The sequence below is a fragment of the Orycteropus afer genome, unplaced genomic scaffold (genome assembly GCF_000298275.1).
Source record: "Orycteropus afer afer isolate SDZICR_OR568_19922 unplaced genomic scaffold, OryAfe1.0 scaffold00101, whole genome shotgun sequence".
In the NCBI taxonomy this organism is placed as follows: domain Eukaryota; kingdom Metazoa; phylum Chordata; class Mammalia; order Tubulidentata; family Orycteropodidae; genus Orycteropus; species Orycteropus afer.
The window spans coordinates 3,607,733-3,621,894 of record NW_006921688.1 but is presented as its reverse complement, the minus strand read 5'-3'; the positions used below and the strand labels follow the sequence as shown (position 1 = coordinate 3,621,894).

The following is a 14,162-nucleotide window of genomic DNA, read 5'->3' as shown; positions in this document are numbered from 1 at the left end:
CAGGCCTACCTTGGAGATACTGTGGGTTCAGTTCCAGAACACGTAATAAAGTGAATATTGCAGTAAAGCAAGTCACACAGTTTCCCAGTGCATTTAAAAGTTGTGTTAATCTATTCTGTCATTCATTAAGTATGCAATAGCATTATGGAGAAGTCTGAAATATAGTGAGAACTACCAAAATGTGACATAGACTAGAAGTGAGCACATGTTGTTGGAAGTAAGAAGCTGACAGACTTGTTCGACAAATGGTTGCCACAAACCTTCAATTTGTAAAAAATGCATTATCTGTGAAGCTCAATAAAGTGAAGCACAAGGAAACAGGGGTGCCTGCAACCTAGTGCTACATGTGCTTCTCTGGAGAACGCTGATTAACACATTGCCTTTGATGACAGAGAGAAGGAAACTGACGGAGGGAGAAGAATCAGGAATGAAGGCAAACACTCAGACAGCAGTCCTCTAGACCCTGAGGAGGAGGAGGAGGAGGAGGAGATTGATGCGGAAAGGAGAGCCTCGGGCTACACGTGTTCAGATGATAACACAAGACTAATTCTCTCAAAGTCAAGGCTAGATGAGTGAAGAAGAAAATAAGGTACTCTCCACATAGTTAGTCATCTGACAAGAGGACTTTATCCAACAATTTTCTATATTAAGGACCTAGACAATCTCATTCTATTTAATGAACATAAGACAGTATTCCTTCACCTTTTATGATATTTGTGCATCAGAATTTAGCTTTTACAGCTGGTAAATGGGCACAAACACAAGATGTGTATGAACAGAAAAGTGATTAAAAGGAAACAGATGAGGAAATTAAAAAAAAAAAAAAACCACTGGATTGATTAAAAATAAAAAATTTTTAAGTTCCCTTGAATCTAGATGGTATATGGTGTATATGGTGTGACCATTTTCTCTGGCATAAGACCCACTCACTACTATTCAGTTGATTCTGACTCACAGTGACCCTATAGGACAGAGTCGAACTGTCCTAGAGGGATTCCAAGGCTGTTAATCTTTAAAGAAGTGACTGCCACATCGTTCTCCTGCAGAGCAACTGGCAGGGTCAAACTGCCAACCTTCTGGCCAAGAGCTTTTGGCCACTGTGCCAGTAGGGCTCTTTTTTCTAGCATACTGAAGGTTAAAATTTGTGTACTGTAATTTTCTAAGTATCAGATAACATATAGATGCATACAACTCCAGACAAACAATTAAAAATCATTGCATTTCTATTAATAATCTTGAAACAGTTCAAAGTGTGGGCTTTGGAGCTAACAGCCCTGGGCTGGAATGCCAAGTCCAACACTTAGTGCATCGCTTTTGGCAGCTTATTCAGCTTCTCTAAGATCCAGTTCCCTCATCTGTGAAATAAGGATTAAAAAAATCACTTCCTGCTTCATGGAGTTTTATGGAGTAAACTCTGCAGGCCAAGGGCTTAGCATAGTGCTTGGCACGTAGGAAGCAACAACCCATCAACTGTGGATGCTGATTTTATTATTTGTCGATTGTTTGGACTGATTCTCCACGTCCACTGGATTTGGGAATCTAATGTGTGAATTTTTTTTCATTTCTACCTTATCTGTTTCCTTCCAGTCAGCATTTGTCCATTTATAAACTATATAAAATAAATCTTGCTGCACACACATCATGGTTCCATGTATCACTGAAATGATAACTCCCTCCTATTTGTTACCATCAGAATTTATCACAGCTGATGCTCTCTGCTTGCTGCATCAGGTCCCCTTGTCCCAGGAAAAGTGAAGTCAAGGAGGACACGGTGCCAGTCTCTGGAGGTGAGGTTTCTCAGCGTCTATAAACTCCACAGGTGCTGCTGTACAGGCCTGCACACCGTAGCCCAACTTTCATTTTCTGTTACACGAAGGGATTTTTTTCTGATTCTCATATGGATCGGGTCTTATTTTAATAAACTCAAATTATGTATTACAAGCATAGGAAAAAGGGTTAAAAGTCTCCTGTAATCTCACCATGAGAGAAAATACTGTCAGCCTTCCAGGCTTTGCTCTGGACACATGCACACACACGCACACCACTTTACAAAAGGTGGGATCTTGCTGTGTCAGACCTGTTTTTGTACATGGCTCTCCATTTCACGGAGTACAATTCTCCACGTTCATTCTCAGCAGCACACCAGCCTTAAACCACTGCATTCCACACACACAGAGCGGTGGAAAACTGTGCTGGTGAAAAAGAAAACATTAACATCTGCCTTTAGATAAGGGCTCAGCTCACAGAGGTGAGCCATGTGGTGAAAGTGCATTTTAAAAACAAAGGAAACCTAGAGGCATTTTGTTCTTTCTTAGGAAAGCACTGGAAGGAAGGACCAGCAGGGCACAGTCTTTTTGTGGGATACACACCCCATTCCCTGAATGGCTATTACTTGTGGAATGTAAAATTGGTTGAGTTGAACTTTAAAAAAACAGTGACAACTCGCCCATAAACCTCAGTACATTTTCAGGGTTTAAAAATCTTAATTTTATCACAGCTCTTTGGGTCTTGGCATCAAAAGTTATTTCTGAGTGCTAAATAAATACGGAAAATAGGGGTCTGGCCTCAGCCAGGCGGGGAGTTCACTCTGGAGGCCAGATATGTGAGAGCCCCTGTCACCTGGATGCCACTGTGTCCCTGGATGAGGCCGCGGACGTAATCCTAAACAACTGAGGCCCCACCTCGGAGACACTCAAGGGGCCGTTTTCTCTGGAAGTCTGACCTCCTCCCTTCCGGAACCCATCTCGACTCTGCCAGAAGTAATAAGAACGGACAAAAAGATGCTGTATTATTTGTACCCATTTTTATATTCTTCTTCTTATGGTGAGCCCTGGTGGAGCTGTGGTTAAAGCACTCCACTGCCAACCAAAAGGTCTGCAGTTCAAACCCACCAGTCATTCTGTGGGAGAAGGGTGCAGCAGTCTGCTTCCATAAAGATTTATAGCCTAGGAAACCCTATGGGGCAGTCTCCTTTGTCCCATAGGCTCACTAGGAGTTGGAGTCGACTAGATGGCAGTGGGTTTATTTTGTCTTCTTATTACGGCTACTGCTTAGAACATGAGGAGTATTTTTGTCACTGTACCACTAGATAATGAAAATACAGATACAGTAAAAGAATCTGCACTATACAAACTTTTGTTGGTTTCCAGAGATTACATTCACAATTCTCATACTTGGAACCGATTTTGTAAGACTGGACTTACTCTGAAAGAAAATAATCTCATGTAACCTGGTCGTGTTTCTGCATCACGGGAAGCTTCAGTTAGGTGCTAAAGGTGAGCACAGAGCAGAGTACAGAGGTGGGAGGAGATACTGCAAGTGAAGGCCCAGCAGGAAGCAGCTGGACTGCGCCTAGCAAACTGAGGACCTGGGCCCTGGGGATACTGTCAAAGAGACAGGAAGGGTGGTCAACCCATCAAGAGCAGGGCAGAGGGGCAGGCTACAGGCATAGCCCCAGGAGGGAAAGATAGTGCCAAGGAAATCCTACAGGCTGTCTGTACCATTCTTCTTGTTTAGTGCAAGGTCACTGAAAATAAGCATTCTAGGTCTATGTCTAGTCAGACAACAATACCAAAGAAAAATGAGTAATCAATAGCCAATTTGGCCAGAGTTTGCTCATTACTATCCTTGGTTAATAGTTTCTTCAATGATTGTAAATATTCTATATACATATATACATAGAATAGGTGCCCACTCTTCCCAGGACAAAGTGGAAAAAGGCAAGCTCTTTTAGGGTGGGCCTGGGTCTTCTGACCAGGTCATAGCTCATAGATCAAACTTGAAACCTGAAACAACATCCAGATAATCCATAGAGGGAAATGGCTGAGGGCCCCACAGTGACGTCCTCCAACTTGAGATGAGGTAGGGAGGACATCGCCTGGACCCTACTTGGGAAACAAGGGAAGTTAGCGGTCAGGGAACCTAGCAGGCAGTCAGCACCATGCTTCATGTTCCCCTCCTATTTTCTCTCCTCAACAGATGATTGGCCAAAGAAAATATGCTTTCACTACGAGAAGAGTTAAAATGGTGAGTCATCATTATGTTAATAAATGTTGTTGTTAGGTGCTGTCCAGATGGCTCTGACTCATAGTGACCCTACGCACAACGGAATGAAACACTGTCTGGTTGTGTGCCAGCCTCACAATCCATGCTATACTTAAGCCTATCATTGCAGTCACTGTGTCAATACATCTTGTTGAGGGTCTTCCCCTTTTTTGTTGACCCTCTATTTTACTAAGCATGAGATCCCTCTCCAGAGAATGGACCCTTCTGATAACATGACCAAAGTAGGTGAGATGAAGTCTGGCCATTCTTGCCTCAAGGAGCATCTCGGCTGTACTTCCAGGACAGATTTGTTTGTTCTCCTGGCAGTCCACAGTATTTTCAGTATTCTTCACCAACTCCATAATTAATAGGGTTGCTGTGAGTTGGAATTGACTCAATGGCATTGGATGTTCATGAACAGTCTTTATGTAATAAACCACATCACTCTCTCTAGGCAATTAGCAGTCAAACCAACACAGAAAGTGTCCAAGGACTTGACTTTCTTTATATTCATGGCTTCCAGAGCAGTAGTTCTCAAACAGTGCGGTCCCCAGGCCAGCAGCATCAGCATCGCCTGGGAGCCTATTAGAAATGCAAATTCTCAGGATCCGTCCCTGAACCTGTGGCCAATGAGTCATTAGTGCATCACAGCAACAGAGTAGAACTGCCCCATAGGGTTTCCAAGGCGATCATCTTGAAGGAACCCTCTTCTGGTGAGTTCCAAGTGTCAACCCTTCTGTTAGCAGCTAAGCATTTAACCACTATGTCACCAGGGTTCCTTATAAATAGGAAACCTTACAAATAGGTGAGGTCTTATAAACAGAGTCCCACCTGTCGACCTAGTGAATCAGAACCTCTGGAAGCTGGGCCCAGCAATCTGTATTTTAAGAAGCCTCCAGGTAATTCTGATAGAAGCTGAAGTCCGAGAACATGGGCTTTTGGGAAGGAAGCTGGGATGGAAGCCAGAGGATCTACTTGATACTCCAGCTCTGGATCCCATGGTCCAGTTCAGTGGTACTGAATGAACAGTCACACTACGGCTCCTTGTGCACTGACGACGTAAGGATCTGAGGATACACAGAAGAGACAGACATGGTCCTTATCCTCAGATGGCACACAATCCTCTCTTCATTCTCTTGCTCCTCCAGGTTAGGGGCTGTGACTGTGGGTCTTCTTTTGTTTCATTGTGGTATTCCTAGTGTAGCACCACAGGCACTTGATAAGTATGCAGTGGATCAAGGGGTAGAACGATTCACAACTATGATAAATGCCACCGTACCATTCATCAATAATCCTAATGTTCCCCGGTCTAGTTAATACTCATCACCATTTATTCCACGCTTATTACATCCTGGCTGTGGAGTGTTCATCATACATCAACCCATTCAATCCTTTCAGACATCCTGTGCTGTGGGTATTTTCAGTCCCACTTTGCACATCAGAATACTGAGGCTCAACATACTAAGAAATTTGTCCAATGTCATGCAGCTAGATAGGGCCAGAGTCAGCACTGAATCCAGAACTCCCTTATGCCAAAGCTCATACACTTGGACAGGTGGTGTTCTTTCTAAAAGCCTCCAAACTCAAAAACCCACTTTGGAGTAAATGACCAGCCTGTAAAGTTGGTGGGCAATTATCTTCTCACCATGTACTTACACACGCACTTAGAGGGTGTCACTTTAAGTGTCAAAGACAACAGAAACCACTAAGTAGTGGAAGCGCTATAGCACTGGTATTTACACTTTACAACTTCATAGGCCAGAAAGAAAAGTTTAAAGTAAAGTGATAGATACAGCATTGCCAACTTTTTATTTTGCCAAGTACAACCCCTTTCTGATCATTGTCACCACCATTTCCTACAAGTAAGAAATATATATATATATATAATGCACAATGAATGTAAGTTTAATGGGCAGTGTGCTACATTACATTTATTTTCTTACATTCAAAAATCACTATATTATCCTTTCATTCTTCATTTTTCAGTAGACTGGATTTGGTTTTCACTATCCTCAAAGTAAACAGTTATTACAAACTACACTAACACTTCCCAGTACAGCACTAGGGCCCTCTGTGGTTCAGTGCTAGAGTGGTTGCCTTCCATGCAAGAGACCTAGTTTGATCCCTGCCCACACACCTGAAGCACAACTGCCACCTGTCTGTCATTAGAGTCTCGTACGCTGCCACAATGCTGAACAGGTTTCAGCAGAGCTTCGAGGATAAGACGGCCTGGTGATCTACTAGCCAAAAATATCATCAGTGAAAACTCTGAATCTCAACAATCTGCAAACAATCACAGGGACAGTGCAAGACCAGGCAGGGTTTTGATGCACTGTGTATGGGGTCACCAGGTGTCAGGGCCAACTTGATGGCAGCCAATAAAAACAATGTATCACTTAAAATTCAGATCACTACCTGTGATAGTTGGAGCTGTGTGTCAACTTGGCTAGACCCCAGTTCTGTGTGGTTGTTCCCATGATGGGATCGGATGACTGTGTTCTGAGTGGCCAATCCACCCAAGGAGAGTTTCCCTAGGGGTGTGGCCTGCTTCCAGGATATCCAGGGACATCCTGGGAAGAGGGACATTCTTCTGTGGATCAGGATTCTGTTGTGCTGCCTGCAACTGTTCATGAGTGAGCAGTCCACCGTTCGGCCTGGAGATCTTCAATTCATTGTTCGTTGGAGTCAATAGCTGGTGTACTGCCTGCCAGCCTTGAGCTTCTCAGCTCCCTTTGAGGAAAGGCCTCCAGCCTGACGTTTGCTCCAGGGACTTCGGACTTGCCGGCTTCTATACGTTTGTGAGCCATTTTCCTAAGATAAATTTCTCTTACATATATATATAAGCTTTGCTGGTTTTTGTTTCTCTAGAGAACCCAGGTTAACACACTACCATTACTGAATATTTTGACCAAAAAGTCTACATAAGAATCTTGATCAAAAGGGGAGAGGAAATCTGGGCCAGAATTTCTTATTCTTATGAAATCCATATTTTCTGGAGCCAGCGGGGATGGCTGAACCCCTGAAATTATTGCCCTGAGATACTCTTTAAACCTTAAACCAAAACTATCCCCTGAAATACTCTTTAAACCAAACAACAGTTTAGCTTAACTAGTAAAGAATGCCTGCCTTGAGCACTGTGGCCTTTTGAAGAATCATCTAGATGGGAGCAAACTGACAGGAGCAACTCAAAACACTGGATAGGAGGCTTGGGAGGGGAAGTGAGTTCATGTTAATGGAAGAGGAACAATTCAGAAAAGGAGGGTGAGAATGGTTGCAGAACTTGAAGAATGTAATCAGTGTCACTGAACTATGCATGTAGAATTGTTGAACTGGTATGTTTTGCTGTGCATATCTTCAACAACAACAAAAAAATTAGGCCAAAACAGTTTAGAAGAATAAAAGTGAGCACCCAGGCCAGGCCAAGCCAGGGCAGTCTTGTGAGGGTACAGTCTGAGAAGGGCAGTTTCAGGGGCTTGAGCACTGGGTGGAGTATACCATTCAAGGCAGGGGAGAGTAGGCCGACATTGAGTCTAATCCCAAACCCTAAGGCATGGGAGGCCAGGCTGTGGACCTCATACTATGGGGCCAGCACAGATGCCAAAGGCAGATGAGACAGCAAAACAGATGCTGCCAAAGGTCTGAAGTCAGCCCAAGGCTCCGATGCTTGGGAAGCTACAACCTCTGGTTAAATAATGACCCTTCCTTACCCCCTTGCCATTTTGGCTACCTTCATGCTCTTCCCTGTCATTCTCATTATACACCAAAGATTAATTTGACATCTCTGATCTATGATTTTCTTACAAATAATTCAGGGCCAAGAGGAATGTGGTTGTGTTTGCTGGAGGCCCAGGAGGTACTAGAGTCCAAGCTCCAGGAATCAAGAATAAGAAAAAGAGATTTAAGCAAAGACCTTACCTTACTAGGAGGTGGCCCATGGTCATCCAAATAAGTAGAATTTCCTAGGAAAAAAAGAAGAAAAAAGTTGATAAATCATTTTTTTTAAACCTCAAAATGAATCTGATGCCAAGTCATTGCAAATAACCATTCTACCCATCAACAGATGAATGGATAAACAAACCGTGGTCCATAAACACAATGAAATATTTTGCAACATTAAAGAATAACGACAAATCCACAAAACATTTCATAACTGGGTGAATCTGGAGAACATAACGCTGAGTGAAATAAGTCAACCACAAAAGGGCAACTATTGTATGAGTCCACTATGATGAAAGTCACAAAAAGGTGTAACTACAGAAAGAAACATTCTTGGATGACTACCAAGGACTAGAGGGAAGGGAAATTCACAAACTAGATAGTAGACACATATTAATTTGGGTGAAGACAAAATCAATATACAATAAGCAGGAGATCATCACAATATGACTAAGGCAAAGGAAGACAGTGAGAGGTGCACCAGAGTTACAGACAACAAGGGTAAACACTACTACGTATACAATCCTACAGTATCAGTAATTACAAACAATACTCTACGAGTAGATACACAGGCATACATGCAAGCTGAACAGGTATGAGCAGATGAATGGGACTTCACCCATGAGCATATATGTGTTTGGCAGAAGATATTTCTACATATATATTTGTGTATGTTGAATGTATATGTATTGTATATGTATATGTACTATAAATATATCCATGTATAAAGTAGAGCAAACAGAGCTCAAAGTTATAAAAAATTCCTAGCCATAACCAAACTCCTTGAGGTAATGTCACTGGGCTTGGAGGCTTAGGACCACAGTCTCAGGGGACGGCTAAGTCAATTGGCATAACATAGTTCACAAAGGCAATGTTCTACATCGTATTATAGTGAGTGTTGATTGAGGTCTTAGTGAGCAACCATCTCAGATGCAACTATTGGTATCTCCAAAGGACTAATGGACCATGCAAACACAGCTTGCACTACCCTGAAACCAGAAGAACTAGATGGTTTCCCGGCTTCCACTCCCAACTGCTCTGATTGGGCAGAATGGTCCTGGACAGAATGGGAGAAAAATATAGAACAAAATTCAAATCATTAAAAATAAATAAATAAAAAGCCAGATTTACTGGTCTGATTGAGACTGGTAGAACCTCCAGACTGTGACCCTTAGACACCCCTCAAGCCTGGAACTGAACCAACCCTCAGGGACCACCCTGACGCTAAACAACAGACAGGCCTACGAAGTGAGTAACACTCATGAGGAATGTATTCCTCAGAATGACTTATCACGTGAGACCCAAAAGGCAGCATTTGCCCCAAACAAAGCTAGAAGGCAGGAAAGAAGAACTGATGGGTGAATGGGAGCCCAGAGAGGAAGAGTGCTCTTATACTGAGGGAAGTGCAACTAATGTTACAAAACACAATGTGTGTAAATTGTTGAATGGAAAACTGATTTGCTCTGTAAACTTTCACCCAAACCACAATAAAAAAGAAGAAAAGAAAAAAGCATTCTAGATAAATGTCTAGTCAAACAATGGTACCAAAGAAAAACAGGTCATTGATAGCCAATCTGAATAAAGTTTGCTCACAGTACCATCTTTGGCTAATACTTTCAGCAATTACAAACATTCCAGACACATGGAGTGTGTCCACACAAATGTGCACACACAGCACAGGCCATTATTCCTCACCCAGGATCTGCTGGGCTTACATCAGTGGTTCTCAAACTGGAGAGTGCATCAGAATTACCTCTAGGGCCTGCTACAAACACAGATTGGCTGGCCTCAAACCCAGAGCTTCTGACTCATTATCTTTGTGGATTGGCATTTCTAACAAGCTCCCAAGTGATGCTGATGCTGCTGGTCGTGCGAGCACACTGAGTACCACTGCAGTCCGTTTCCAATATGTCTCTGAATGTTCATTTCTCTTTGCCTTTTCAGTCTAGGTTGGTTCCGAAGCTAAATCTGTCTTCACTAACAGGCACTCAGAGTCGCTGGTTGATGCAAATAGTTAAACGCTTGATTACTCGTCGAAAAACTGGCAGTTGGAACCCAGAGGTCCCTCAGAGACAGACTTGTCAACCTGCTTCCAAAAGGTCACAGCCTTGCAAACTCTATGGAGCAGTTCTGCTCTGCACATGAGTTCGCCATGAGTCGAGTCGGAATCAACTTGTTGGCAACTAACAACAGATAGCCACTTACTGGTTGGTATCTGCGTTTTCTGAGTGCATGCCTATGGACACTGCTTTGGACAGTGCTTTGTTTGCTGATGAATAAGAGACATTGAGGGTTAGAAAGGGAACTAAAGTTTATTAAGTTCCTTTTATGTACCAGGTACTCTGCTAAGTGCTTTACAGGCACCCATTCATTGAACTCAAGTATCAGAGTATAATTCCTCCCAGGCAGAGAGAAATTCAGTACTTGCTGACTGTCCCACAGCTGTCACACTGCTGAAAGGCGAGAAGACTGGCCTTTCCAGAGTCTGCGGGGCATCTGCTCATCTGAACACGACCTAGAGTCCTGCCACCCAGGTTCCTCCACAGCGCATGCATGGTGGACATTACTGTCAGCCACGTGTTTAATCCCATGGAGGAGGCAATGATGTAGTCAGTGACATTTGAGGTTCCTCTCTGGTCGGTCCAGAATAAATCATTTCACAAATCAAATGTAAACATGGCCAGCTTTGCTAATAGAACAAAACGCAGAAAATATTGCAAACACAATGATACACATAGAGGTCAATGGCTTAGGAAATAAAGTACATGTTCTAGTCTGGCTGGCTGGGGGGGTGCTTTGGACGGTACAGAGCAAAAGGGACTTAAACTGAAATAAGAAGAGGCCCAGCCAGGGAAACTCATCCAAGTGTAATAAATAAGTGGTTTCTGGCTTATAGGTTTTTCCACACTGAGCCGTCATCCGTCCCTAATCATCTCCCCTTTTTCTTTGCATCTTCTGATCTATAACACACTTGATGTTCACAGTGACTGTACACAATGGCTATCTGTACATGGTAAAGGGACAACAGGCTTCCATTTTCACATATAAGATTCTCAGACAGAAACATCAGGCATGCCCATTATTGGGTGAGCATGATTCATAACTTATTAGATCTGAATTACTATCTTGAATTCCATATACAAATAGGAAATGAAATCTAATAAACTTAGTCTTAATATATCCAGTTTGTAAAGCTTAATATAATATATTAAGTCTTAAGATGTTAGACTTAATAAAGAGAATGTGCATAAAAGAATTCAGGAAAAAAAAAAAGCTGCCTAAGTCTAGAAAAATATTTAGGAATATTTCACTAGAATGCAGTGGGTGTACCTGCAGAGGGCTCCTGTCACTCCTCATGTGACTGTCTTCCCAGGAAGGATGTGAGAAATCTTAACACACCCCAATATGCTCTCCAGAGCTCAGACAAAATGTCTGCAAAATACCATATGTTTCCATAAGACCCAAAGCTCCTAAAGACTTCTGAAAAAGAATAGTTTAAATGTCTGACTGCTACCTTGAACTCCAGACTCTGGTATCCCCTGACTCCTCAGCATCTCGACTTAAAGGACTAAGGTCATCTAACATTTCACCTGTCCCAAACAGAACTCTTTATTTGTGCCTACTCCATCCCCCCAAAATGCTGCCTTTCACTGTCTTCCTTATGGGGTTGCATAACATACAACACATCCCTTTCCCCAGGGACTCAGAGCCCAAAGGTCATCCTTGATCCATCTCTCCCCCTACCCCATATGTGCCAACCCATTGGCAAGTCTTGTCAGCTCTGCCTTCAAAATATAACTCAGCTCTGACACCTTCTCACTAGTGTCCTTGGGCCATCCAGAAGAGCCTCTTTGGCTCTGTTTGTTGTGAATTTTCTCTACTACCAGCATCCAGAGGGATCTGATAATCTTATCAAAATCTTATCAATCACCATGTTAGTTCTCTGCTCAAAATGTATTTCCCAAAGAACAAATATAGTCAATTCCTTTCCATGATCTAAAAGACCAAATATGATGCAGGCCATGCCTCCTACATCAGCTACCACCAGTGACAACAGCCTTTTCTCTGTTCCAGAACATACCAACGTGTTGTCAACTGTTTTTGTTGTTAAGTGCTGTCGAGTCATCTCCAAATCATAGAGCACCTATATACAACAAAACAGAACACTGCCTGATCCTGCGCCAGCCTCACAATCCTTGCTATACCTAAGCCCATTTGCGGTAGTTAAGTTTGTGACTCAACTTAGCTGGACCTGGTTGAGTGGCTGGGCAGCTAGATGTAGTATTCCCCATGATAAGTTGTTGTTGTTGTTGTTGGTAGGTGCCGTTGAGTCATTTCCGACTCATAGCAACCCCATGCACAGCAGAACGAAACACTGCCTGATCCCATGCCAGCTCCGTGATCCCTGCTATACTTGAGCCCATCATCGCAGCTACCATGTCAATCCACCTCATTGAAGGCCTCTCCCTCTTTTGTTGACCCTCCACCCTACCAAACATGACATCCTTCTCCAGAAAATGGTCCCTTCTGACAACATGACCAAAATAGGTGAGACGAAGTCTGGCCATTCTCACTTCCAAGGAGCATTTTGGGTGCACTTCCTCCAGGACAGATCTGTTAGTTCTTTTAGCAGTCCACGGTACTTTCGGCATTCTTCGCCAGCACCACAACTCAAAAGCATCAATTCTTCTTCGGTCTTCCTTATTCATTGTCCAACTCTCACATGCATACAAGGCAATTGGAAATATCACAGCTTGTGTCAGGTGACCTTAGTCCTCAAGGAGACATCCTTGCTCCTCAGCACTTGAAACAGTTCCTTCGCGGTTGACTTTCCCAATGCTACACATCATCTAATGTCCTGACTGCTGCTTCCATTGGCATTGATTGTATAACCAAGCAACGTGAATTCTTTGACAATCTCAATCTTCTATTTATTGTGATGCTGCTCGTTGGTCCAGTTGGGAGGATTTTTGTTTTCTTTATATTGAGATGTAATCCATACTGCAGACCGCATTCTTCAACTTTCATCAGTAAGTGCCTCAAGTCTTCCTCACTTTCAGCAAGCAAAGTTGTATCCTCTGCATATCTCAGGTTGTTAATGATTCTTCCTCCAATCCTTATGCCATGTTTTTCTTCATGTAGTCCAGCTTCTCAGATTATTTGCTCAGCATATAGAGTGAATAAGCATGAGGAAAGGATACAACGCTGATGCACTCCCTTCTTGATTTTAAACCATGTAGTGTCCCCTTGTTCCATTCGAATGACAGCCTCCTGGTCAAGGTACAGGTTCCTCATGAGTACAATCAAGTATTCGGGAATTCCCATTCTCCTCAAAGTTACCCATAATTTGTCATGATCCACACAATCAAATGCCTTTGCACAGTCAATAAAACACAAGTAAACATCTTTCTGGTATTCTTTGCCTTGAGCCAAGATCCATCTGACAACAGCTATGATATCCCTTGTTCCATGTCCTCTTCTGAATCCAGTTGCATGATGAGACTGGGAATCAACTGCATGGTGGAATCTACTGACAACAGCTGAGTAGCTGCCTTAGGGATGAGGTCTGCTTCCTGTATAGAAGGAGAAGCCTTGGAGAACGGTCTGTAGCTTATGGCATGCCTGAACCCTGCATGTAGCCATGTCAATGTTCAGCAGCCTGCCATGCTCTGCTGACCTTGGGACTTTCAATGGACTTGAATTCATGGCCTGCCATGTGGTTTGGTAACACCAGGACTATGCCTTTTTACTTGTCAACCTTGGGCTTGTCAGTCTCCGCAGCCAGCAGCTGTCTGAGTGAAGAAAAGCCTCCAGCAGGAGGCAGAGCTGAAACCCAAGGTTGAGGGGCTTTCACCCAGGCCCTAGAGTCTGGCACTTTGAACTTGGACTTAAAGCTCTGGTAGCATAGTGCCTAAAGCACTTGACTGCTAACCAGAAGGCTGGCGGTTCAAACCCACCAGCCACTCCTCGGAAGGAAGATGGGGCAATCTACTTCCATAGTGATACTGCCTCGGAAACCCAAGGAGGGGTCGCTATGAGTTGGGTCCAACTCACCGGCACATAACAACAATAACTCAATCCTGTGACTTACCAGTCTGTGTGCTATTGGGAAATTTTCTTAACTTCCCTATACCTATTTCTTCTTGTGTAAATAAAGATAATGGTAGTTGAGCCTGGGGTAA

The 14,162-nt window shown here is 43.2% G+C and overlaps 1 protein-coding gene across 1 annotated transcript in view; it reads right to left on the bottom strand.

The window, feature by feature from the left end:
- The window catches only part of UST (uronyl 2-sulfotransferase), a 477,109-nt gene that overhangs the window by 290,656 nt on the left and 172,291 nt on the right, over nucleotides 1-14,162 (bottom strand). Inside the window, exon 2 of the mRNA XM_007943198.2 lies at nucleotides 7,960-8,003. Within this exon, the coding sequence (XP_007941389.1) occupies nucleotides 7,960-8,003 (44 nt within the window). The remainder of the gene's footprint in view (nucleotides 1-7,959; nucleotides 8,004-14,162) is intronic.